General features: G+C 37.5%; 4 protein-coding genes across 7 annotated transcripts in view; all 4 read right to left on the bottom strand.

The window, feature by feature from the left end:
- Window positions 1-6: 6 nt before the first annotated feature.
- mtg1 (mitochondrial ribosome-associated GTPase 1) lies at window positions 7-4,341 on the bottom strand (the record flags this gene model as incomplete). Its single annotated transcript, XM_016668453.1, has 11 exons — window positions 3,717-4,341; window positions 3,522-3,586; window positions 2,974-3,078; window positions 2,792-2,878; window positions 2,650-2,706; window positions 1,549-1,639; window positions 1,402-1,463; window positions 1,218-1,314; window positions 1,056-1,137; window positions 864-976; window positions 7-65 (listed from the first exon to the last, which is right to left on the bottom strand). Coding segments are annotated over exons 1-11 (921 nt in total), but the record flags the coding sequence as incomplete, so codon positions are not given.
- A 210-nt stretch (window positions 4,342-4,551) lies between these two features.
- On the bottom strand, window positions 4,552-12,302 carry LOC103134033 (peroxisomal N(1)-acetyl-spermine/spermidine oxidase-like). The gene is made up of 10 exons (XM_007546086.2): window positions 12,069-12,302; window positions 9,350-9,526; window positions 9,017-9,147; window positions 8,678-8,865; window positions 7,721-7,899; window positions 7,411-7,580; window positions 6,638-6,723; window positions 6,423-6,535; window positions 6,022-6,176; window positions 4,552-5,327 (listed from the first exon to the last, which is right to left on the bottom strand). The coding sequence occupies exons 1-10, from the start codon at window positions 12,220-12,222 to the stop codon at window positions 5,175-5,177; spliced, it is 1,506 nt and encodes a 501-aa protein (XP_007546148.1). The 5' UTR covers window positions 12,223-12,302; the 3' UTR covers window positions 4,552-5,174.
- A 718-nt stretch (window positions 12,303-13,020) lies between these two features.
- LOC103134031 (peroxisomal N(1)-acetyl-spermine/spermidine oxidase-like) lies at window positions 13,021-17,844 on the bottom strand. 2 transcript variants are annotated; one of them, XM_007546085.2, is made up of 11 exons: window positions 17,510-17,843; window positions 17,301-17,352; window positions 16,759-16,935; window positions 16,538-16,668; window positions 16,233-16,420; window positions 15,592-15,773; window positions 15,110-15,279; window positions 14,861-14,946; window positions 14,639-14,751; window positions 13,991-14,142; window positions 13,021-13,862 (listed from the first exon to the last, which is right to left on the bottom strand). In XM_007546085.2, exons 3-11 carry the CDS (start codon window positions 16,925-16,927, stop codon window positions 13,713-13,715), a joined length of 1,341 nt encoding a protein of 446 aa, XP_007546147.1. In that variant the 5' UTR covers window positions 16,928-16,935; window positions 17,301-17,352; window positions 17,510-17,843; the 3' UTR covers window positions 13,021-13,712. The 2 variants fall into 2 exon arrangements, with proteins under 2 accessions (XP_007546147.1, XP_007546146.1); XM_007546084.2 differs by having other exon boundaries at window positions 17,301-17,844.
- Window positions 17,845-18,496: 652 nt separating this feature from the next.
- Window positions 18,497-27,121, bottom strand: part of rassf4a (Ras association domain family member 4a) — a 25,449-nt gene continuing 16,824 nt past the window's right edge. For all 3 annotated transcript variants that reach the window (XM_007546081.2, XM_016668451.1, XM_007546080.2), the window contains 8 exons: window positions 24,093-24,199; window positions 23,185-23,264; window positions 21,709-21,878; window positions 21,205-21,306; window positions 21,078-21,129; window positions 20,867-20,988; window positions 19,635-19,732; window positions 18,497-19,254 (listed from right to left, as the gene is read on the bottom strand). In XM_007546081.2, the coding sequence (XP_007546143.1) occupies window positions 19,185-19,254; window positions 19,635-19,732; window positions 20,867-20,988; window positions 21,078-21,129; window positions 21,205-21,306; window positions 21,709-21,878; window positions 23,185-23,264; window positions 24,093-24,199 (801 nt within the window). In that variant the 3' untranslated portion in view covers window positions 18,497-19,184. The remainder of the gene's footprint in view (window positions 19,255-19,634; window positions 19,733-20,866; window positions 20,989-21,077; window positions 21,130-21,204; window positions 21,307-21,708; window positions 21,879-23,184; window positions 23,265-24,092; window positions 24,200-27,121) is intronic.

Genomic DNA, 27,121 nt, shown 5'->3' with positions numbered 1-27,121 from the left:
CCTAAATGCTCTGATGAAATTGTAAGCTGCTGCTGTGTAGTTTGGGATGGTGACAGTGATGTTTCCTAAAGCAGACAAAAAAAAAAAAAAAAAAATTCTATGAAGTCATAAAATAGTAGCATTTCTTTTAATGTAAAAATGTGTGGAAAGTAGCATAATATCACTCTGGAAAATCATTTTATTTGGTGGGAAATTAATGTTCCCTTGTAAAATACTGTTTATTTTTTGAGTTTAAATGTGGAATCAATACTGGGACTTTAATTGGAACCATTTGTATTGGTCAGATGAGTCTAAAGCTAAGTTTTGTTAGAACGAAACACTCATTGCTTAGTATAAAACGAGGAACAACAACATGAAAACGTACAAGATGGCCACTGTTAAGCACAGTGGAGAATCTGTGATGCTCTGGGCCTGTTTCACTTCCTTAATGCTGTGGAATGGCATAATGAACTACTGCGAAGGGAAATCTAGCAGATGGCAAAAAAAAACAAACAAAAAAACGGGCCATTACTAAGTCTATAAGCATATTAATGATCCAAAACAAGACCGAAATAGTTCGCCCGACACAAAATAAATATTTTTCCATGTTCAGTCCCCAAACATGAAGCCGGTAGAAAACCTGCGGCATAAAACTACAGAGACTCAAATGTTAGCTTTGTACTTCATTGATGCTGATCAGTAGATTTTATTATCTTAAAGCTTTAAAGTTAGAAAGCTGCTGGCCGTGGTTTCATCTTTACTGTGCAGACAACATTATTTCAATATTAGACTCAGCATGAAAGCAAACAACTTCCACAACTGAATATATATTTAATAACAACTGGATATGCCACGTGAAAGTGTAAGGACTTGCTCTTCCTCACCTACTCCAGTGATGGCTTTGACTCGCTGAGTCTTTCTGAGTTTCACAGCGATACGTTTGAGGACGTGCTGGATGTCGTCACTTGGCTCTTGGAGGTCATATTTCTCTACATATCTGCACACAAAACACCCTAAGAGTGAGGAATACGGCAGGCGTGATATAAAGACAACACTCGAGAAATTCAAATTCATACCCAAACTTCCCGAGTCGGTTCAAAGAAAAGAGCAGGTAGTCTGCAATAACATCTTCACCCACCAAATGGTCCAGGATAGTTCCTGAGGTAGAAGATAAAACATTTATTTGGAATACCGACTCTCTAGTTGGACCTAAATCATGCGAACTGTGTTCAGCTCACCACATAAAGCCAACTTCATGCCCGTCTCCACACTCTCGATCTTAGGGGGTAACACGCCGGGTGTGTCCAGCAGGTACATCAACGGTCTCTCAGAAACCTGAGAACCAGGACTTGTTCAAACATTGCACGGCTATCAGTGCACAAAGACAATAAAGTCACAGAATGAGACACGTTTTCCACTCACCTGTATTTTAGTCAGGACGGCTTTAGTTATCCCTGGCTCCCCACCCACTCGCGATGCACGGCCTGAAATTTACATAAAAATCCCAACATTCACTGCCAAGAAGCCAAAAATATAATTTAATCTTATAAGCTATGAATTATTTCTTACCTTTTTTAACATTTGTTCTTCTCAATGCATTAATAAGTGATGACTTCCCCACATTGGGCACTCCGATCACCATGAGACAGTAATCTCTATTCTGAAAACATTGCATGAGGAGAATGAAAGATGACTTGAATGGTTAGTAACTGAAAAAAAAAAACAGGCAAAATTATATACACTATTGTCAAATTATATTGATATAATGTAAAATTTATGAACTCATGCTGATACTGCTTAGATTTGCATTTATTCATTTATTTCTGTGAGAGAAACGCTGTCACAATATACATGGACTCGGCAATAGAGAAAAACAGTCAGAGTTTATTGTGCCTTGCATATGTATTCATACCTTTCAAACTTTCCCACATTTTGCCTGAAATAAAAACTTATTTTGTGCATGAGAAATCATCACAAAGTAGTGTATGAATGTGAAGTGGAAGGGTTAGGGAAGGGTTATTATTTTTTCAAAACCTTGTACAAGAAAAAAAAAAAGATCTAAACTTGTGAGTTTGGATTTAACCTCCTAAGCCGTAAGCACTCTTCTTTGTAAAACAGCTCAAGCTCACTCAGGTTGGTGAGAGAATGCTCACCAACATCATTTTTTTAAGTTGTGCCATAGATTCTCAATTGAATTTGGTCTATTGATTGAGCCACTCTAACAAATAAATGTGATACGAAGCCACGTTCCATACACGGCTTGTGTCAGACTGCAAACAAGACTTCTTACAGTTTTCCTTCAACGACAGCGTTCTTCTTGCCACACAGACCAGATTTGTGGAATGCAGGACTAATTAGATGTAGTGGATCAGAGTAAAGGGGACTTTCAGATCTACATTTTTGAAAACCATGCTCCTTCTCCTTCTGCTTCACAATTTTGCATTGCTTAGTGAAGTTAGATCTCATTTAAAAAATGTGACGAAAATAGATTGCAGTTAGTGGCTGCTACGAAGCAGAGGAAATCTTCCATCAGATGTAAATACTTTTGCACAGCATTGTATTTGGTAATGAGTGATAACGGCTGAAATATCTGTACTGAACTGTGGAAATAACGTGTTGTGTATCAAATTGGAACTCAAATAAAAACATGTATTAATGCAGTATGCCAACCTCCTCTCTGTTAAAACGGTCACCGGTCTTAATTAATTCCATCACCAGTGGCACCAACTACAGAAAAATAAAAAGGGAAAGAATCACACTAATTATGTTTAACTTCAGCAAGCTACTTGTTTACACTCAAGTTAATCTTTACCTTTTTGACGTTGTCATCTCTTTGCTTTAAACAGTCCGTAAAGAGCACATTCCTCACTCCATCATTTTCTAGTTTCTTCAAGATTTTCTGCAGTTTGAATGTGAATACAATATAAATATCTTGTTAGAGAGGTTAATTGTTTAAAAATATATACTATTCTACATGTAAGCCAGTCCTTTCACCTGCTTGTTGGATAGATCAGCGAGGTCCATCTTGTTCAGAACAAGGAGATGTGGCCTTACATTCAGTGTGTCCTGAAATATGGGGTTTCTTCCAGACAAGGGGATTTGGTCATTATTAAGAAAAATAGTACATGTTCAAGTAAACCTATGACCAAACCAATGACAGACTGTAAAAACAAACAAACAAACAAAAAAATACAACAACAAAAAACATTTGCACACAGTAGAGATCTGGAGGTATATCACAAGTTGTCAGCTTTGACTCAGGAATTAACAAATATTCCTCAATGTCTTAATAATAAACATGTGCATGAAATGCAATCACTATAATCCAAAGCTCTATGAATCCCTCCGTGAACACTGAATGTTCAACCCAAGGTTAGGTTATGAAACAACATCCCAAGCTTTGAGCATTTTACAGAGCTCTGTTCAATCAATCACACAAAAACTGGAGGATTTTTGATATCACTAATGGCTCACAGACATAATGTGGACTTATTCAAATCAAAGTAAAAGCCTAATTCAGAATGAGATGTTTTAAAGGATATTCTGGCATCATGGATTTCTAGGATGCAGTCCACATTCTTGAGGTTGGCTTTCATCTGCTTCAACCCTGCAACCATCACACCGTTTTACAACAAAAATTCATAAATAAATACATAACATTTACTTAACAAATGACATTTAAACAACTACCATGCTATTTGTATGAGCCTGTATATAACTGTAGATGAGTGTGTCACCTTTCGCCATGTGTCCTGGGAACCAGTGAGCCACCTCCCGGCCTCCAAAGTCAAACACTGTCCTGAATCTGTCGGCATTTCTGAGAGTCTGACACAGTTTCATCACCAGAGATAGTCTAAGCTAATTTAAGTAGGTTAGACTAGCCACTTGTTGTACATAAATTTCTCTAATAAGAAAAACACTCCCAATGTCCAATGTGTTACACTGTTTACATACCGACTCGAATATTTTCCATACAACTCCGTTCCGCAGCGCTTCAAGGAAGCAATACTGCCCTCTACAGGCTGACAACCACGGAACTTCTTGAGTGGAAAAAAAAAAAGGCAGAACAGGATATATTTATGATCTAAAGATTATTTGTTTACCTACATTTAACAAACGTGAGGAGATTTCTCCACGTATGCCTTTTCAAAACAAGAAAACAAAACAAAAAACACAATTAACAAGTGTTAAATGAGATCTTTCTCATGGGGATCCCTGTGAATAAGGATGTTGTATGCATCCTTATTCACAAAAAAGGCAGAGTTTTAAGAATTAAAAAAAATGAATACGGACAAGTCAGATGTGTCAGAAATTCATATTTTCTTTGGAAGATTATTGATATGCTAAATAAGTCACACTAATTTTAATAATAATGACAATAAAAGTGACAGAGGTAATCAAACTTTTTTTACAGTATGGATTTGACAACTTCAGCTTTTAAGCCATACAATACTTCACATAAAATAATGACAAATGTAAAATTTATTCACAGTTAATTAATTCATAAATACCAATTTGATTGATACAGTGACAAGAAAATTATTTATAAATTAATATGCATTTTTAAAAAAAAAAAAAGTAGTTCATAATTAATATGGCACATGTACTCTTATTAAAATTTTACAAAAAGGTCCATATGGCTATAAGTGTGCAGGAACATTTCAGTTAATTGGAATATGTGTTCCCATGAGGCTAATTTCTCTGATTAAAACGTTTAAAAAAATAACCTTTAAGCAGATAGTAGACACACTTTTCATAAAACCCGCATTTGTGTATTGAAGATGTTTTTATTGGTCCAATTAATTATTATAATTTCAGATGTTGCCCTTTCATTAAGTGGAAAATCATCACAACTACTTGAAAACATTAGTTGGTTAGACAATTAAGCAATATATTGTGTTTCACTTAGTGAAGTGAGTTACTGAAAAACATTAATTTTTCAATTAAAATTTACTGAGATGCACCTGTATGCAAGTGGCATCTTTAAAGCTCTGGATTGATACATCTTCTACTATACAAGCCATTAGCTCATTCAAGCTTTTCCAAATTTTAAGTAACCAATTTTAAATGAATTAGAGTCTAAATTATCTACAAAACACCACGTTTTGTAATTTATGTATAACAGTTTTTCATAGAAGTAAGCCTTACATTGCATACATTTGCAAAATCTTTTTATTTCAGCAATGTCAAAACTTTTAAAGCTTTGACATTCGGCGCTTGGAGGGATTAGTGGGGGTGTAGTGGGCGATGAGCCTGTCAGCTTCTCTCCAGCCAGTGAGAAGCGCTCCGTGGACGGTGGAAAAGTAGTAGAGATGAGTGGCTTCTCCAGCAAACAACACCTGCAGGGGCTGGAAAGAATTTAAAAAGTTAGAAAAAAGACTCAAAAATATAATCATACAGTCTAGTTAAAACACTGTAAAGATTCTATCTGTGAGAATATAATATAAAAACACTTGATCAACCTTAGGTAGACAAGAGCACAGGCATGTACTTGACACCTTAGACTGTATTATCACTTTATTAACATGATAATAATAAATTAAGGTAATGTTTGCCTCATCAGTGTCCTGGACTGTTGTTGAGATGTTTTAATTCTGTCCTCTGTGAAACACTGTGTCATTTGATAAAAATTGGATTTATGCAAATCTCTCCTAAAGACCCGCCTCTGATTAATTAACGTCTGGATGTTGAAAAGGCCAAACAATACTTTGTTTTTATTTCAACTACTTCTTTTTCTCTCAGGTCCTTTTGTTTTTTGTTTTTGTTTTTGCCAATTTTTAAATAGAAATGATCATGATTCATTTATCTGACATATTTCTACATTGGTGAGGCTTTTCTTAGTGAACCTGCAAAAAAAAAAAAAAGACGAATGGATGGATGGAAGGATGAATGCATAGGATAAAGAAACACTTTAAGTGCAGATTTTTATTCCTCTGGCTTTTAGGAATCTTGAATCTAAAGCCTTGTATCAAATTACTTTTTTAAATGAGCGCACGTCGGATGATATGCAACTGTCTACCTCTTCAATCTACATGCACATACTCGGGCTTTTGATGCACTGGGTGGCAGAGGCTCTATCATGTTCTCCAGATCCTGCTGTGAGCAGCCCGTTGCCAAGTAGCTGTAAGATCCGTTTGTCCAGGGGTCCTGGAACCATTGGGAGCGCAGGATCCTCCGTGGAGTGATGGAAGGATTCCCTGAAGACAAACATTAGATCCAAACATACTGAAGGGTCCTGATAACTGAAACTGTAAATAGTGACATAAGACTGAGCGGTTCTGCTAGGACGGCATCCACGTAACGCCGTACAGGAAATGTTGGGAAGATGTTTTTCAGACAGAATAAAGAAAGACTCACTAATAAGAGCTAAAATATAATAGTAAAAAAAACAACTCAGTTTCAGATGAGGTCCCTCTTAGCATTCTTTATTCTTCAAAACTCACCTGTGAATCTGCGGACAAGTTGTGTGACAGCATGTGTGACCTCCTCCTCAGGCAGTGTCTCCATGTACTCAGACTCATGCCCTGCGATCCACCCACAGAGAAGATTACCATACCTGAAGGACATAGCAAGGAAACACATGCATTACCAATAGTGAAACATGCACATGAAATTCAGCATAAGCTGGACAGTGTCAGAGCTGTTTGTATCTGAAGACCTTTCAGTGGGTTTGAGCACAGTGAAGCCAAACAGCTTCTTTATCCAGGAACCCTTCACATCTGAGACCTGATCCACCAACGCGTCCTGATCCAAAGCAGAAGAGAAAACAAACACGGAACATAAAGTCATGAGTGTTAGGGATTTTTTGGTATTATCATTTTGTTATTACTTTAGTTCATATTCAGTCTAATGTTAATCAGTATTATTGTGATTTTCAGTTTAAAGCGTTCTCTTCCTTATGTGTGTATAAACTGACCTGGAGGTCACGACTGTCTGTTCATCTTCATGTGAGACAGTTAACTCTGTGTTTCTCAGACCTTAAATTCTTATCAACCGGAATACCTCCTAACTTAGGTTGTCTTATGTTTATCTTCCCTCTTCTTTATTGACAGTTTGACCGAGATTTGAACCGGGCTCAGACCGTAGATCAGATATCACACCTGGAACTGGGTTGCTAGTTGTTTGGGTTAAATGTTTTACGACCTCTGTTGTTTTTCTTGGTTGCTCCCTGTGGCTGTTCTGCTTTGACAATAAAACAGGGGCTCACGCGGAAGCAGACCAGAACACTCTGTGAACGGCTCGGAGGAGCGGTTGGCGGAGTCTTCTCCTTTTACAAAAGCTTGGTCATAAAATTCATATACGTTGTCTGTGGTTCTTTTATGTAGGTTCGAGAAAAATACCCATCAATGAGCTAAAGTTTTAATTGACATATAATCCCTCTGACGAATAAAATGTCTGTAGGACAACTGTTGCAGATTTTCTTTGTCTCACCTCATCCTCCCACACCAGCTGAATGACATCACAGTCAGCATCCCACCACGGCTCGTCAAACTCCACAAATATTTTGTTGTTGGTTCCAAAGCCGAGCCTCTGGATGGAGTGCAGCTTGTGAAGAGGGAGAGGAGGGCGGAACAGACGTGTATGGTGTCTCTTCAAGTATCCTAACAAAACAGAAGTTTAAGGCATTTTTTAGCATATTCAGTGGCTTATTTCCAGTTAGGACTGGTAAACTGATCTGCGTGGGACTGCAGAGAATACAATAATAAACGTTTTTAGGACAAATATGCTGGAGAGAAATTACCTAAAGGCACCGTTACGATGACATGATCCGCGTTCATCCTTTCCCCGTCCTCACACTCCACTATTACTGAGCTTTGTTTCTCGGTGTTGCTCCAGAAGACACTCCGCACAGGTCGATTGTACCTTACTATGTCATCCGGGAGCTCTGACATCAAGTTTGCAATCAGACCTTCATAGCCACTATACAAAAAAAGGAAGACAAATAAAAAAAGATAAAAGTAGAATGTATACATTCTGCCCTGAATCAACATGCTTCTGATTAATAAGCAATAAAATTGCATAAATTATTAAACTGACTTTTGCTGAAAGCCCAGCAGTGCTGGCCAACATTGTAGGAATGACTGGTAAAGAAGGAGCATAAGGAGATGGGGCCAGAGCAATACCTTTAATTCTACCCCAATTATACCATGAAAAACCAAAAAGTAAAAAATAGCATGGAATAAAGAGCAGGAAACATATTTCCAAGTAGCCAGAAGCTCAGTATTGGAGAACTATAGCAAAAAAAGTGGTATTTTAAGGTTAGCAAGTCTTTAGTATGACCACCAGACACAGGGAGGAATGCAGAGAATAAGCCTTTCTGTCTTACCATCACATATATAAACATGTGGAGTTCATTAAACACTATTCTAACTTTAAGTGGAGTTATGCACTTCAGTCGGAAAAGACCAAGAATGATCTTTTCAGCAAACACTCGGGTGGGTTTGGTTCAAAACAAATGTCGAGAAGCACATCATTTCTGCTAATAGTTAAGGGACTTGTGATGCTGTGGGCTTTTTTCTCTTATAAAAACCATGGGAACTTTGTACAAGTTTTCCTCTGTGAGACTATGCTACTTCCAGAAATTATTATTGTTTTTATTATTATTATTATTATTGTTTCTAAGAGATAGGCCAACAAATGTGGACAGCGCTGTATGTGAGATTGTTCCACCACAACTACACAAAGTCAAAGTACATACCCTGGGAATGTACAGTCCAATCCAGGAAAGGTCTTGTATTGGCCAAAGGCCCCCAGACCAACCTCATCTAAGCTGTGTGACCCATTAACACAGCATTCTCTTTTCAGCATGCCGCTGATCACACACAGCTGAAGGGATCTGTTGGCTGAGTCGATGTCTTTCCACTTCTCCACACATCGTTGTCTCACCTCCACACAGCAACAAAACAAAACAACACATAAAAAAAAATCATCTCAGATAATGCAGTCAGTCACGGTGGTTGGAAACCGATCTCGGAAAACCGAATCTCATAGATGAACAGCTAACCTTAGTTTTTGGTTAATGATGTAAGAAACAAACCTCTGAGCGTATGAAGTCTCCCACACTGGCATAGGGTTCTCCCAGTTGATTCTGAAACTCTGAACTTTCATTCAGCAGCATGGTAAACATCTCCAGAGCTGGGTAGATGTCCTTCTCGCTCAGCTTCCGACCTGCACACATGACAGAAAGCAAAGAAATATTAAATTCTCCAGTTGATTACATGTATGCCACAGTATATAATCACAGATCTGCTTTTTCATACAGTGATAAAAACACATACTTTTTTTGATTTAGAGATAGGTTTGTTTCATTTTTCAAACTAACATAACAGATCTAATAAGTGAGCTGTGCGAGACTCAGAGTGTTGACTACCTGAACTGCTGAAGATGTTGGTAACCCAGGGTGTTTCTCCTCCCAGGTCGTAGGCCTGGTTTTCTGGGGTCAGAGCCTCTGGGTCCAAGAGCCCATAATGACGAGCCAGAAAAAATACTGGGTTTTCCTCAGAGGGTCCATGGATCCAGTTTGCCCCAATCTCAATGATTTTATCATCTACACAGGAAACATTTCAACAATCATTACAAAACTGGAATATTTTCTTCCCAGTAACTTTACTTCAACAAAAAGAGTTATACCAGTTAAATTTGTCCTGAATATATTAGACTGATCAGAGAAATCATATACTGTTGCTTGCTTTGACCATAATATTTTCTTGTTTTTCCATAACAGAAAATATAATCTTTCTGCTCATAATTTCATAAATGATACCTCAACTACACTCTCCTCTCTGCGACAGTAAGCTTTAGTACGCATTTTGGTAATTATGTTTTAATTAGTTGTATGCTCTTTTTCATTTCTGAAATGTTTGCACAGCTGCTGTGTAAATTCTTCTGGGCAGACCACTGTATTTCAAGTTCTAAGTGTTAGATGAAAACGCTTGACCTCCTTCCACAAAGTAGTAACAAGGGCTACAGATAAGATCTTATTGTTCCAGAGTAGACACAGCCTTTGAAGTCTTTTTCAGTGCCAAGCACAGCGCAGCGATGTAAATGCAAAGGTTATGGCTTATCAAAACTAGGAACGATCTTCATGTCTTACAGATAAAGTGTATGGAACACGAGGAAACAGAAAAAAACAGGAAGCAGGTGGATCTGAATCACTTTTATGTTGGCCAACTTGCCCTCTTTCAGATCTGACTCAGGCATTCAAATGCACAGAACATTTGATGTCTCCACTAGAGCTGGAACGATTAATCAATTATTGAAATAATAGCCAACTAAGTGAGAAATGAATTAATCAATCAAAAGGTGTGCCTGCCACGCCTCTTATTTAAACAATTCAGGTGGGTTTGGTGTTAAACATGTGATGAATATGTTTCACTAAAGCCAAACCAGGCTCAGAAGAAGTGACTATGTAAAGACAGGCTTAAGCAATTTAGGTAAATATGTGTCCACACATTTCTTCAAGAGACCATGAGGTCGATTGCAGATTTACTGATGGTGTGGATGAAATGTGTGTGCCATATCTCACACTAAACAAGCAACATTTCTGATGGATGATTACGGGGAATTGAAGCACTTTATACTCAAGAAAGCAAACACTCCAGATACAATAGGAAACAACTGCGGGTTAATTGGATGCATAATTAGCCTAAACTATCCATCCATCCATCCATCCATCCATCCAACCAACCAAACAACCAACCATCCATCCATCCATTTTCCTACACCTTGCCTTTTTCCAGCTGTCAACAAGCGAGAGGCGGGGTACACTCTGGATGGGTCGCCAGTTAGCCTAAACTATACAATTCTAATAACTTAGAAGATCTCTCCTAAATCGTCTTTATTTGGTTTTAGCTATGGTTAATTTCTTGTTTGACTCGAGATGCCTTTATTTTGAAGGGAGAGTTTCCTGTTTAACTGTTGCACAAAAGGCAGCTTAACAGCAATGTATCCCGTTAAACACAACTTGATACATTTAATATGCCTCTATCAACAGCTGATAGAGGGACAAGGTTTGTTTATGATGTAAATAGGTATATTGTGTGACAAACTGTGCATTTGTTTAACTGTATGCCAAAACTAAAGTTATTTTAAGCTCTAAACGTATTTTGAGTTAACACGTTGTGTTGCAAAAGTACACCAGTGAAGTGTCCTCCTTCATTTGGGGGCGTATTCTACAACTTATAAGCTTGACTTTATTGCATCTCCTTTGCTTTATCAGCCATTTATCCCTTCAACACATACATGTAATTGTCTATTAAAGACTTTCCTGTCAAACCTAGATCAACAAAAGGCCCCAGAAACACAGTTGAAAAGCAGCAATGCTCTCATGGATAGTAATTGCATTGGCTACCATGTTAAAATAATACAGGGACTTGACTGAACGCCAATATGAATCAGTGAGACTTAAATTAAGGGTGATAAAGACCAACACAGGCATATAAAATAATAATAAATAATAATAATAATAATAATAATAATAATAATAATAATAATAATAATAATAAATAAAGAATATATATCAAAAAAAGAATCACTGACATAACACATTGGTTTCTGATCAGCGTGACCGCTGACTGAACAGATAAGGCGCCGGGGTTAACTAAGCCTGGCTGTTAGCCTGCTCTGAAGCAGGCTAGTTGCACAGGATAGATTGCCATGGTAACGTGTGCTACTGGGTTTGTGAAACCGAATCGATCCCGATGTATTGCACCTTGCGTGTACTTTGTTAATTAAACAACCAACCAACCAAACAAACAAACAAACAAACAAACAAACAAACAAACAAACAAACAAACAAACAAACAAAAAACAACTGTTGCAAAAGTATATCACGACATCTCATAAAAGTCTAAGCATATTTGTACCAATGACTCCAACCTGTGGTTTTAAATTTAACATCTGCATGGCAGGCTACTTCCAGCTGCCAGAGTTTGACAAAGACTCCTAACCTGCCTCTATTGTTAAGACATTGAAATTTCCCTACTAAAAGATGTTCATCTGATTTAAAAGGAATCGTCAGAATCAGATACTGTAATAATTAGGATGTGGTTGATCAGTTAGAAAGTTGTTTCTGAGCCCACCAGACTCACCTAATCTGCCAGTTTTAATTCGTCCTCCACTTCTTTCAGTTGCTTCAAGTATGTGGACATTATTGAACCCAGAAGTAGTCAGCCTGTGAGCCGCAGCGATCCCCGCTATCCCACTGCCTACGATAACAATGTTTACGTTCTTGTTTCCAGCCATAGCTGCAGCACACTTGCTCTGGATAACGGCCTCCTGCTACTTCCTCATGGCAAGACTCGCAACGGAAATATCTTCTGGTCCAGACTTTCAAAATAAAAGCTTTTTAAATTTCTTCCGTTAGTAAATAAATTATACTCACATTAAATTTAGGAAATTAAATATACATTTACCACGTACATGTATATGACTCACTGATTAAACAACCTAGCAAAAAATACGTAGCTAAGTTTCTATTAGCTTATATATACACACTATTAAATAAGCTATTAAACTGTATATGGTATATTCATATTAAGTATTAGAATATAATTGAAAATGTATTTGTTTCAGTAACCCAGTTCACTAAGTGAAGAGTAATTGTATGCAGACTAATGTCTTCAAGCATTATTGATGATAAGGATTTTTCACATACAAGAAAAAAAAGGAAAAGATAATTTGTAAATTTCATATTGGCTTGTATAAGCTAATAAAACTTAAAAGTAAAAATCTTATTTTTAATTAATAGGTTTAAAATATTTATCTAACTAAATTTTATATTTATGACATATATGCATAAAATCTGCAAAGGTAAAAAAAAACAATAAAAACTTTCTGCTTTTAACTTTCTATATTAATAATTATCTTTTTATTTGTATGCGTTTCATTTATTCAGCTCAACTAATGATTTGTTTTACTGTGACTTTATGTAGGTATGCATGTACAGTACAATAACACCTACATTACACTTGCTCTTTGAAGCATTCCCAAAAATGATGCTATGACAGCATTACATAAACTGCTCAGATAGTATAGCCAGGCTGGTCGGTCTGCAAATTTATTTAACTGAATGGTTCTAAAGCATGGCATTAATAATGACCCCAATTCTGTCCATTTTCCTATAACGTTAGATGTAGGTATGAAGAAAACATTTGGGTTCTTTTTATGTTCATCCACGTCCAGATTGTGCTATGTCGCTTGTTGTTTTCCCTGTAGCAAGCATGGATGACATCAGGCCCTTCTCTCAAGTCCATCCTTGGTGTTTGCAAACTTGGTCACAGTGAAAACCTATCTGGAGCTCTAGTTTTTTTTTACCTTCCACCTCTGAAACATTGTACTATTTCCCTGCCAGAGAAAAATGGGTACAGAAACTAAAAAAATAACTACAATAGTCTCATATCATTTGACCCACTGACCCCAAATTCATCCACTGAATCCACAGTTACAGAGTATTTGTTACTTGCTGCATATATTTCAGGTTAATTAACTGCCTGTTTTTGACTTTGCCTCTTCTGATCCCCTTTCTGTATCTATAGTTTGTGTACCTTGCGCCAGAGTTTCCAGCTATCTTAACGGTCACTTATAAAAGCATACATTTATGACGACTCAGGAGTTTAATGTGTTCTGGGAAACAGCTTACACATTCTTTGTTCAACGATAAAGATGTTCCATAGCTGGTGTCACCTGATTAGAAGGACAACAGTTACAATTTCACGCTGAGGAGGGTTTAATTTTTAACTTTTCTGGTCTGAATGGAGGGGACTGGTTTTAGAGTAGTGAGAGATGAGTCTGTCGGCTTCCCTCCAGCCAGAGAGAAGAGCTCCATGGAGGGTTGAGTAGTAGCACGGATGAGTGGCCTCTCCAGCAAACATCACCTGCAGGGGCTGAAGCATAACCATAAAGTCCATAAATGACAAAGGCTTTACAGATTATCTTTTTTTTTTTTTTGCATGTGCACAGTCAAGACAAATATAAGCTTGTGTCTAAATAAAAAAAAATGTAATTTGTGAACCTGCTGCTTTCCTCTCGTTGGCAAAGGCTCCATCATGTTCTTAAAATTTTGCACTGAGCAACCGATTGCTGGGTGGCAGTAGGATCCCAACGTCCAGGGATCATGAAACCACCGGGTACACTCGATTCTCTTAGGTATGATGGTAAGGTCTCCTAAACACAGGAAAATATGTTAAAACAGACTATTTACAAACATAGATTTGTACTTTTGATTAAAAAAATACTGACACTGATCTCTATGAAAAAACATAAAATAGGAGAGTGTAAAGCATGTAGCTACAAATACATGTATTTGTAGCTACATGCTTTACAAATAAATAATGAACGCCCTTATTAATTTATTTTTGAGTATCGTGAAATACTTGAAAGTCACCTTTGGCTCAGTCGTGACTAGTTGTCATTAGACTCATGGGTGCGCAAATGGTTTACCCTGTAAATATCAATGTCTATCAAAATGGTACAGTTACAGAAAACAATTGATCATAGCTCTACAAAAAAGTATTTTTTAATTACTTGAAGATACCATGTATGCATAAATCTACAGGGTAATCATAATTAGACTGTCTAAGTCGCTTTACAGGAAAAAGTTTTATAAATTCCTGTTATGAAAACAGCATCTGTTCTTATTTTTTTCTGATGTAAGGATCACCTGTGAATCTATGGATGAGCTCTGTGATCGAACGCCTAACTTCCTGCTCAGGAAGTGTTTCCATGTGCTCCGCCTCATGTCCAGAAATCCAACCGCAGAGAACATGGCTTCCCCTTTGGGGTTCATAGTCGACATGATGTTAGATTTTTCACTGCTTTGTGTGCTAGCTTATTAAATTTCAATTAAAATCTTTTTTGAGAAAAACACTGTGATGTTGCTGACCTTTCAGAGGATTCCACCACATTAAATGATGAGATCTTCCTAACCCAGTTTTTGCTTATATCTGACACATGGTCTGAAATATCCTTCTGTAAAAGAAAAAAATATATATATCAATAAGATTGACTTAAGACCTGGTTTTTGGTTCAGAAGTGTTAGAATAATCAGCAAGAACTTTTTATGCTGCAGAAGTCATCTTGATTTAGGCTCTTTAGAAAAATCTCTACAATTGCGAAGAGGCGTTTTACAAACCTCATCATCCCACACCAGATAAATGATCTCACAGTCAGCATCCCACCAGCGGGATTCAAACTCAACATGGATTTTGTCACATGTTCCAAATCCTATTTTCTCAATGGACTTCAGCTTCTGGCCAGGAAGAGGAGGTGAGAACAGAGTTGAGTGATGTTTCTTCAGGTATCCTGGGTGAAAACAAAACAAAAACAATAAAAAATGTAATGCCTTTATGAGCTTTATGGGGGGGAAAAAATCAGCTCAATAGTCAAAAAGCTTAAAATCTGTAAACTACAAGAGGCTGTCTCTGTAAAACTCACTTCCTCTATTTGTACTTTTTGACATTTATGTGTTGTAGCAACACTCATTTGCAGCATCGCATTTTCATTCAGCTGGATTTTTAGGTGCTTTTTAGGTAAAAAGCACCCAAAAATATCCTTGCAGATAAAGCCCAAAAGCCCAAAAGATCAAAATAGCCTAAAAATAGCCTAAAAGCCCACCTAGAGACACAGTGACGATGACATGATCAGCATTAATCTTTTCCCCATCCTCACACTCCACCGTCACAGCGTTCACTCCACTCTCACTGCAGCCCCAGTGAACGCAGCGTACCGGCCGACTGTACGACACCAAGTCGGCGGGGAGCTCTGACATCAAGTTGCTGATTAAGCCCTCAGAACCACTGCCAGACAAGAGCATAAATACGGTAAGTCAGACTACTTTATGGGTAGGGAGAAACAACATAAAAACTATTTGAGCTGCAGATATTTGGAGATTGCACTGAGTTTGTGCAACTCTGTATTTATCGGGGATTACATGTATTGTAATTCCTGATGAGTAAAAAAGAATTGAAGTGGCATCTCAGAGGTTAAACAGCTCTTTCTTGGTTTAAAAAAAAAATCCTATTAATTTTTGTATTTTCTTCTATTTAGTTTTCTATCCTACATGATTCAGAAATCGATTAACCCTAATTTGCAGAGATGAAAACTGCAAATAAAGGTTGCTGTATTTCAGAAACAAAGCAATTTTGTTAGTTATATTTTATTTCTACATTTCAGCAAAACATCCTGGAGTGTAAATTCAGCGACAGTCCCTCCCTCACTCTGGTGACAGCTATTTCTGGTTTAACATGTGTGCAAACCTTGGGAATGTGCAGTCCACTCCTTTTATACTCAGGTACATAGAAAATCCAACCAGATCTAAGTCCTCCAGTGAGTGAGTAGCACTTGAACAACATTCCTCCTTCAGCATAGTACTGATGGCACCCAGCAGCAGCTGCCTGGTGTGCTTATCTTTATCTTTCCACCTCTTTGCTGTTCGCCTTCGAACCTGCATAAAGGAATAAATAAATCAAAAACATCTGAGCACCTACATATCTCTGTTTTTCCTTGCTTTGGTGAAAAAAAGGAGATATTTCTTGATTTTTCTTCCTGTATGAAAATGTACCTCAGATCTCAAGAAATCTCCAACACTCGGCCAGGATCGTTGTTTGTGACTCTTGGACTGTGGAGTATTTTCCAAGAGTACATGAAACAAGTCCAGTGCAGGATTCATGTCGTCAGGATTCACCTTCTGACCTGAATAAATAAATAAATAAATAAAAAATAAATAAAATAAAAAAATAAAAAAAAATATTTGGAATGCAACGTGTTTGCTAATCCTTTCACCTGAACTGGTAAACCAGTTGGGAACCAGAGGAGGATATTCACCAACGTCCACGGCTTGATTCTCTGGCGTGAGGGTTTTAGGATCTAGGAGGTTATAGTCACGGGCCAGACAAAACACTGGGTTCTCTTCAGACGGACCGTGGATAAAAGCTGCACCAATTTCTATCATGGTATTACCTGTGGAGGAACACAAAAGATGCGAATGGATTCAACTTAAAAAAGTGTTAAACAACGTTGTTTCAAATGATTCAAAAGGGTTATTCCCTAAGTGGAAAATGAATTATAATCATATACACAACAATTACTCTAATTACATAATAATAATAATAATAATAATAATAATAATGATGATAATATCACAGGATAGAAAGAGATTACTCAAAAATTACAAATAGGCTAGTCTACTTTTTCTTAAACGTAGAAAATCTAAAATGATGTTTTAAAAAATAATGTCTAATAGGTTATCTGGTTTTACTGTTTGCAAGTCTCCTAGAAACCAAATTGCAGACATAAGAGGAAAGGTATTGAGTTTGGTTTCTTACCCAGTCTGCCAGTTTTAATTCGTCCTCCGCTTCTTCCAGTCGCTTCAAGTATCTGGACATTAGTGAACCCAGATTTAACCAGCCTGTGAGCCGCTGCGATCCCCGCTATCCCGCAGCCTATTATCACTATTTTTGCGTCCACATTCTCGGCCATGTCTGGTTCAGTGCATCAGATTAATTTCTGCAAAGAGTTTTCTCCTTTTATTCACCTTCCACACTTCCGCTTCCCTGTTCGCAAAGACCCACGGATTTCTCGGCTTTATGAGCTACTAAGTGTAGATAAAGACTGGCTTTCTTGGAAAGTGATTCAGAGGTGAGGGGATGAAGAACACACCTGAGCTGTGCCTTTGCTCACCTGAGGCTGAACTGGTTGTTCATCCACAAAACCCTCCGTGTAACACTCCGAATGCATTCTGGTCTAGTTACAGTACAACACGTGACTTCTTGAATCCCCAAACCCTGGAGATTGTGAACAATTATGCTATAATGGAACCCAGAATTACTGATTTTATTTTTTGTGTGTGTGTTTGTAATATTATTTCTTTGGAAGAAGAAGAAGAAGAAGAAGAAGAAGAAGAAGAAGAAGAAGAAGAAGAAGAAGAAGAAGAAAAAACAACAACTCTTATTGCAAATGCAATTATTTCAAACAGGCTCTATCTTCATGCATTTAAAGAAAACAACATAATTTGTTATAAATTAGATCGTTACCATTCACAGTACTTTGACTTCTATTTTCTGAGAAGTTAAAGTACTGTTTTTGTCTGATCCTGTTAGGTTCATTGAGTTATACTGACATCTAGTGGGCACTAACTAACAAAGCAGAATATTATAATACCAAGTGATATGTCAAATACTTTTAAAGATTCATCTTTTTCAATTTTTGAAATTAATTTTGTGAGTAATTCACAGGTTTTACATTATATGTAGAAATACCATTCCACTGCAATTCAACTTATTTCTCTAAAGAAGTCACCAGATTATGTCAGTTCTTGCACTTCATCTCCCATCCTGAACAAGCAGAGGGCAACAGTGGAGAGGAAAAGAAAATGCTAAATGGGAAGAAAAAACTCCTATCCAAAACAACCCCAAAGTTCTTCTGCTTTTTATTTGTATGTTTTCAAATGAATTACTTTTTTGTCTCATTTCTTTCACCTTGTTCAGATATTTTGTAAAGTTTTAGCTAGAGGGTGTCATTATTTTTCACGAGTAATTCATTAAAACTGTATTAATGTCAGTATAACAATAATCTACTCTCAACAAAAGTCACCTGATTGTGACATCATTGAATAATAAATAGCATTTCCACATGTGAAACTGTGGGAAAAAGGAACTGGCCTCCTCTCAGAATACTTCCATTGTGCAATGTTGACAGACACACATATACATCCCATGGGAACTTGCTGGCAAGCAAAGGTTACTCAGAAAAACAATGCTAATCTCTTAGTGGAAGTCAGGGAAATAATAAAAAAAGGGTTTGGTTTTTGTTCTTACATTCTTTTGGTTTGAAACTTGCTGTGATTATTGTCTTGGTGCCAGTAGAGATCCAGGGATCAGCACAACAACTAGGACGATTTATTACAAATTTAATCATTACAAAAACAGGGTATAAATATGTGCAGAAGGAATTTTATCCAAAAATGTGTAAATATTAAAATTACATATACAAAGTGTGATAATGCATCGAGAATAAATGATACAAACTAGATCAGACAAAATGACAAGTATAGTTTTCAGTAAAAGCACTTGTTCAACTTTACATTCATCACAGTATTGGGAAATGGTCCCATAATAAAACAACAGTCATTAGTGTATCGCCCAATCCTTGTATGCACACACCCACCCGCCCACAGACCCAATTACATTAGGTCATGCAAACAGAAACAGTCATACTCGGTCACTGCTGTGACCTCTGCCTTCGAGCTGATGCAGTATCATAGATCTCAGAGCGCTATACCTGCAGGAGAGAAAAAGCACAAATAATGTCACATACAAAGACATATGAAATGGATTCATTAAATAGGTTTAATACATTATTAAAATTCAAGGGCATAGTTGGAGAAAAACTGAGATTAGCTAAAAGTCTCTTCATAGTGTGTCACATTGCTGGCCACATTAAACATTAAGTCTGATCTGAAATATTAAGAAGTTATTTTGTCATGCAATAAACTAACCTCTGTCAATAAGAGCTTTTCGTTTCAGGATATGTTACAGGAAAGATTCTCTTCCGCAGAAAACAATTTTAAAATGCTAACGTTTCATTAGCTTCGCATAATGAAACATAATACTTGGAGTGGAGAGCTTTATTTTTTTCCTGCTGAGTAACTATTTACTTACTTCTTTGTAAGTTTAACTATTTCACGTTCCTCTTCCTCTTTGAGCTTCTCTACAAAGCTGTCTAAAACCGGAATTTCAAATTTGATGTACTGAGCAACCTATAAGGGGAAAGAAAAAAAAAAAATCAAATAAAAATGTAAATTCATTTTAGCACATGAAAATGCAATGATCTAAAGCTTTATTTGAACATTTCTTTCACTGTATGCTTAGAGTTGTCCTGAGAAAATATAAATCTCCATTTCAGTTTCATTTCTTTTGCACTCTCAAGCAAATCTTTGTTTTTGAGCATCGACCTCTATCTAGCGCCATGCACTGTTTTTGTCCTGTCATTGTCCTACTAAATACTGAACCTCAATCCCAGTATTTTGTAGCCTCTAACAGTTTTTCTTCCACTATTTTCCAGTTTTTTCCCCCTCTATTTTCCAATCTACTTTGACCAGGTTTCCTGCTCTTGTCCCTGCTGGAAGAACACATCCTGACAGCATGATGCAACATGTTTCACTGGGAATGGTGCAGTTCTTTTCCACAACACATCATATTTGGTGTGTAGGCGAAATATTTTGAAGAAACCTCTTTCATGTGTTTGCTGTGGCATTAGGTGAACTATAGAGGTTTCATATGAATTTTTTTGTGACTGTTCACTAATTATGTGACTTTTCACGGTAACTGTTTGCATTAAATTTTAGGACTTGAGGGATGTATTGTTAAAGAAAAAACCTAGGAAATCATGAATTCTTTTTCTACCACTTCACAATTATGTGCAAATTTATGTTGATTTATAAAACATTTTGCATTAAATTGCACATAAGTTTTCTCTATTTTCTAAGTCTGCCTTATGAATACTGTATTTAATTTAGGCATCTAAAAATGCAAAAAAAAAAAAAAAAAACTTTCTTCTGTTTAATAATTATAAGCTACTTTGTGTTTGTCTATTAGATGAAATGAGAATAAAAACATGGAAGCTTGAGGTTTTATCTTGGCAAAATGTGGAAAAGTTCTAAGGATAAGAAGATTTGGAAAGCACTAAATATATCAAGCAACATCACAATAGATATTCAGTCATCTTAATCTGTTGTTAAATTTGTCCCAAAACAGGATATATCAGCTTCCTAAATTTAGCCCAACTATCCTTCATTGGCCCATTGAGAACTATCAAAATATTATAAAAAGGATCACTTATGTTGAACAGTTTCAGAGAACAAAGCCACACGATGAGCGATACTAAGGCTCACATCATATGTCACTTCCTCTCCCAGGTCGGCTTCTGTGATAAAGATTTTGGAGATTTTCTCACACGGCCCGTAGAGCACACGAGCGACCAGAGGGTGTTCATCATTCTTCAGTCGTGTTCTTTCTACCAGATCAGCACAAAAGAAAATAAGCTGCTTATAAACAAAAACAAATACCTATATAGCTGCAAAACCATCGCAAATACAGACTTACCCCCAGACTCGTGTACCATGTAAAGGACAAAGTCTTCAGAGTTGTTTTCAACCTTAAATAAAACAAGTGCTCATTATTTCAAGTTTAACTTATCAGAAAAAAACTGAAGCCAGCATCTTGTTCTCACCCTAAACTTGTGTAGCAGCAGGTTGAGGACTTGTCCGGTTGTCATTGAGCTGTTTACGCGAACATTCGTGACCGAACCATAAGCTGGAGTGAAAACAGATGTCTAAATGAAGAAGAAGAGATAAATCAATATGTTTGAGTAACGTACATTTTGTTTTCGTACAGAACCTCTCGTACACTTGAAAAGTTGAGTGCGTGTTCCTGAACATGAACGCGTCGGACATTTTGGCCAGGAAAGCAGTGGGAGAAAGGAAATCCTTTCATCTGCAGCTGGACTCTGTTCAACATCAACATCAGCTCATGCTGAATCAAGCAGAAACTAATGCGGGTAACTTTGCCTTAAGTCTGTTTTCTGTGGCACATAATGAAATCAGCCCACAGCAGGCCATTGTGAAACTCAGCAGAAGTACAGTCTAAGGAAACCACAGCCCCTCTGCACCTGGGGATATCTCAACGAGGGCATTTGTTAAAGCGACCACATTGCTGATTGTTCCGTTTGCTGCACCTTGTGGTTGTAGAAGTGGCCGTTGATCGAGAACCTGTGTGTGCGCAGGCGCTGCAGGTCTCCGGCAGTGTGTGTGTTTGTCCTCCTCTGAACTCGCATGAAGGAAGCATCACTCCTGGTCCTCAGCAGCTGGGGGGAGTCCTCTTCCTCTTGACCCCCAATATCACCGTCTAAAGCAAGAAATAAATTATGTTTACCCATTTTCAAATTTTTCATAAAATGCTGTTCCTGCATCCCCTCCCCACTCTGCATGACACTGTATGAAAAAGCAAAGGCGATTTCTCAAATAAATATTAGCAAGTGAAATTATTTAGACTTAAAATATTCAATAATGGTTAAACACTAACAACGTTAACATTTTTTGTAAGAAAGATAGTCCGTTTGCTTTGTTTTATTACCTGTCTCATTTCCAGTTTCCAGAGACAAACGTATGGACTGAATTAAATCCTTCTGAGACTAAATCTATCAGAAATATGAATCACGCTGGGGCTTAACTGTATCAACTTAAGTTAGAAACAGCCATGAGGTTTGTGTTGAGAAAGTTTCTGCTTTGGAGCAAGAGTTTGTTTCCAGCTTTCGTAAGTGTAAAAGAGAGCACTAATGTCAAAGTTAAACTCGCTAGAATGCTTGGAAGATTAACAGCAAGCGGCCAAGAATTTTAACCCTAAATTACAGACTGTCTTAGCTGCTCTAGTCATGAGCGGTACCCTGTTAAAACAGCTTCAACAAACACTACTAATTCAGCACCAATATATAGAAATGGTTTGTGATTAAGGTTGTTTGAGAAAAAGAAAAACATTCTCTACTGACTTCCAAAACTGCTAAAGCAAAATATCTCCAGCTGGTTATGATATCGGAATCTATGAATGCTGGGTATGCAATGTGCTTTAAATAGGACTTTCTTCCACCCATTCTCTGTTGGGACACAAAATGAAACCAAAGCAAGATTGTCTATACAACTTAATCTGTGACACTAGATTCTGAATGACAAAACCACTTAAATTTTCATTCTTAGACAATCAGCTTGATGCAACTATAAGCACTACTACATTCCTCGGTTACTGTATTTTTGTGATCCACTGAGCTGCTTGGACATGCTATTGCAGAGTTGTCAACACATAAAAATAAAATAAGCATAAAGAAAGTTTGCATTGTTGCTTATCTGTCGCAGCAGATTGGAGCAACTGACCAAAGAGGCTGCAAAAGCCAACGTGATGGACATAAGGAGTGTAATTCTGTTTATTTATAGTGTTGCTGATCTGATCTGGTGTAGCTGGCATATGAGGAAACTATAACACGTGAGACAAGCTTTCCACAAGACCTGCTGAATAAAGCACCTGCGAGGGTTTAATCTCTCACAACGTGTAATCTGGTAATCTGCATTAATCCAGGAGGTCTCAGTGTGTGTGTGTGTGTGTGTGTGCGCGCGTTTGTGTTGGTAGGGAAGAAGGAATGGCTGCACGTGTTTGCGCTCACCAGCTGGTCTAGGTTCTCCGTTCACTGAGTTATTATTGGACTCTGCAGATGCTTGCTTTGCCACGGTAGATATTTCATTCCTGAAAGAGAAAAGAACGTTCATTTATTATTTTCTCTTAATTTTATGGCTGTTTGGCTTTTCCAGGAGTGGACAAATAACAGTGAACGACAACCCATTGCATGAATATTGATTTAATACGTTTTTTCAGCACTTAAAATGACTTGCCTGCTTTCCTGAGTGAAGACTGAAAGGAAATGTTAGTTTCTTAACCCCTCAACTATATAGCTGTTCACTGAGTCTACAACACATATTAAAACTGTTCTCATGTCATTATGTCCAACTAAGTACCCACATATATTTTCAAATCAAATTACAATATTTTTTTAAAAAGACCTACAATTTAAATGGTATATTCTAAGTTTTTTGTTTTTTTGTTTTTTTAAACTTGTATTTATTTGTTATACTTACTGGGGAAAATATTTTTTATTCAAAATATGTAAAGTGTTCAAATGGATCACTAAAAATTTTGCTTCACTTCCAACTCACTTATTGTAGACAAAGGTGTCCTACAAAGATCAGTCTTATAACCACTCCTTTTCATCCTCCATATCAATAATCCAATCCAAATTTCATTTTGATGGTGATTGTCAAAGCTTCTATAATCTGGATATTGGTCAGATAGTTTGACAGCAGTGTAATTTCATCTGCAAGGCTATTTTTTCAAGGAAGTGAAAAGCTACAATTAGCCAAATGACAAAGAGCAATACTCTGATATAAGTTAGCAACTTCACTGCGCTAACAATGACTTTTTCAGGTTTTCACAAGAGAGTATTGCTCTCACGTGACCTTATCGTCTCAGTTGAGCCCATCAAGGCCTCTGTATGAAGTACGGATCAGACAGCTTAACCTGTTCAGACGAAATCTTTCGTTGTCATCAAACATCTGAAGTCTTATTGGTCGGCGGAGTCCCCAGTAAATGTTTAGCAGCCCCTCTAGGATGAGCTGTCCATCCTCCTGCACAAAGAGAACCACGCAGAACAACAATAATCAACAGAAATGTTCAGGGAGGAAATCCTGCTTGGCCGACGGCCACGGCGGCTCCGTTTCAGGTGTACGTGCTGGAACAGTTGCATTCAGCCGCACGGGGAAGCCTTGAAAACTGGAGAAAGTCAGTCAGGTTGGGCTGTCCCCTTTTTCCACAGTGGAGGAGTACAGTCACGTCTGAGGCGACATCAGAGAAGAGCGAGTGCTGTAGGTCACGTAGGCGCAGGGTGATGCTTTTAATTTAACATCAATGGGAATAACTTTAGAGAACAAAAATAGTTCTGAATAACCTTTACTTCAGGGAAAACTGTTATAATTTATGTCTATGACTTATGTAGGAGAAATAGTAATTGTAATGAAAATCTTTTGACCTGAATAGTTTGGCATAGGTCAGCAGCTAATTATGCTTATTTTTCATAAAAACAGGAAATAAATTACACTGCAGCTGTGAATATTATAATTGCAGACTAAGAAGGCTCTCTGTTCCCCCAGTTTGATAATATTTGTTATATAACCACCATTTCTAAGTCATTACCCGCAACACAACATGGGTCTTTCAACATAGGCTTTACTTGTTTCAATCAGATTGTCACGGAGATCTTAACACCAAAGTTAAAAAGGATAAGACAAAAATTAGTTTTTTATAAGTTAAAAGGTCGGCCTGATCAGGTGATGCAAGGTCTGGGTTTCTGTTTTGCCTTTGGGTTAAATTCTACTCTACAGAAAACAAACCACTGGAAACATCAAGAAAACAGCAAATGGGAGAAATGATTCAAGAAATGTTCAAAAAGCTCAGTCAAAATGCAGTAAAGCTTCTGCTTTAATCATTTACTTTAAATAGTAAACATACAGAAATAAAGATAAACACTGGGTAAACTTTACTTTCTCATACTTCTTTCAAACTTTTGTTACATTATCATTACAAACTTCCATGTATGTTATTTGACTTTAATGTGACAGACCCACACAAAGTAATTGTGAAGTGGAAAGATAATTATACGGGGTTCTTGATTGTTTTTTTTTTTACAAGTAAAACCTTAGGGATATGACAGTCCATGTCATATAAAATATTCTGCTACATGTTTTACTGAGGCATTCCAAGAATCAGCCCCACTGAGTGTTTGAGCATTTAGGTTTCTGCCTTTTCAGCTGGTTTCTTCTGCTGCCTGTTGTTTCTTGTTCTCCTGAGATTTTCCTTCTGTGTCTCAGTTTTATGTTTTTTTTTTTTTTGAAAAATATGAACTTTCCTTATTTATTAAATGCCTCTTAAAATCCCCCCAAAAGAAAAAGGTTGATGTAAATTAAGCCTCAAGCTCACAACACACTCTACAAGGATTTTAGTTTCCTCTACCAGTCAGTACATAAAGTCCAAGTCCATTAAAGCACATCTTTCATATGTCTAAATAAACAAGAAACATTTTGTTTTTGCCTGAATGCCTCATGATTGACACATTTTTTCCCCCCATTTGAACTCCTACTGGTCTGTCATAGTTTCATAACAAGATTATATTTTTATATTAAATTCAACATGTAAACATTGTTTTTGACTTCATTTTAGACTGAACAGCATGAGGAAAGTTACCTCCCCTCCAGGCAAAACACTGGACAGAAACATTTCTCTGTGTGTGTGTGTGTGTGTGTGTGTGTGTGTGTGCGTGTGCGTGTGCGCAGTTACTCCAGGGCTTCATTGTTTCTGCTATGTAAACACAGAGCGCAGCTGCAGCACTGGACTCTGCTAACCCGCCACTCCTGCGTTTCCTGAGCATGCACAGACACACCCTCGAATGTACACGCTCGCACCGAATCACACAGATGTGAGTAAGGTCAGCGAAGCTATTTTTGGATAAGGTGGTTAATCACTGTGTTGCACCCAGCCTATAAAGCCTGGACGCATGCTCAAGTCCTCTCATACTCTGCTGCACGGATTAGACGGCACTCAGTTTATCCCAGCATTCAAAGAGCCCAAACTCAAACACTGAAGGTGAGCAGGATTCTTCTTTTTTCTCTTTGTTTTATACAATACTATCAACATTTTACAATTAAAAAAAATAGCAAAGTAAAACTCCACTGTTTTGCCAGCATAATATTTAAGTTTTTAATGATAAATTAGAATAACAACAAACAGAATTTTAGTAGTCTCTAACAAGTTTGTTTTTCTTCTTATTCCTGCAGCATGAAAAACAAGAGGCTGCTAATGTCTCTGCCTCTACTACCCACAATTACTGAGACACTGGAGGACCTGCCTGTCCATCCCTCCTCCTTGCAACAACCCCAGGGATCCCACTCTCTGGACGACTACATGTTGAGCATCCAAGCCCTTGCGCGGCCTGTCGAGGACACGAGTTACGGCCCCGTCAGACTCCAGAGGTCCCCCCGGCAGCATCAGCTCTCTAAAACCGCCCGTGTGTCTTCACGCACACCAAGGACTTCCAGAGCAGCCAGTCTGCCCTCGCACAGCACAGAGGAGTTTTCCCTCAGGATGAGCAGAGAACGAGACAGCAGGGGCAAAGACCCCGTGGACTGGCTCTTTGGACAAATAAGGACTTGAAGAGAGATGCTGCTATTGTCGGACATCATGTGGGTACTTTGCTGGAGCGAGGAAATAAGTTCGGAGGAACCTCAGGATGAACTGCTCCGCCATGGCTCATGATAATAGTGCAGATGTAACTTATATATTTATATTTTTATTTAGTAAAGACTCTATGTGGTCTATGTGTTTACAGAGTTTAATATTTTTTGAGACGTAAGATGTGGTTTCTAATAAAATGATAAAATATCACAACTTTCTTTCTGTTTTTTTCCTTCAAGCAATTTTTATCATTCTGTAACTTTTTGTCCCGCATAAAAGAATTATCAGGAGTTAATGAATAAAACAAAACATTTTAATATATA

The sequence above is a fragment of the Poecilia formosa genome, unplaced genomic scaffold (assembly GCF_000485575.1).
Source record: "Poecilia formosa unplaced genomic scaffold, Poecilia_formosa-5.1.2 Scaffold15, whole genome shotgun sequence".
In the NCBI taxonomy this organism is placed as follows: domain Eukaryota; kingdom Metazoa; phylum Chordata; class Actinopteri; order Cyprinodontiformes; family Poeciliidae; genus Poecilia; species Poecilia formosa.
The sequence above is the reverse complement of the archived record's forward strand: the minus strand, read 5'-3'. Positions and strand labels throughout refer to the sequence as shown.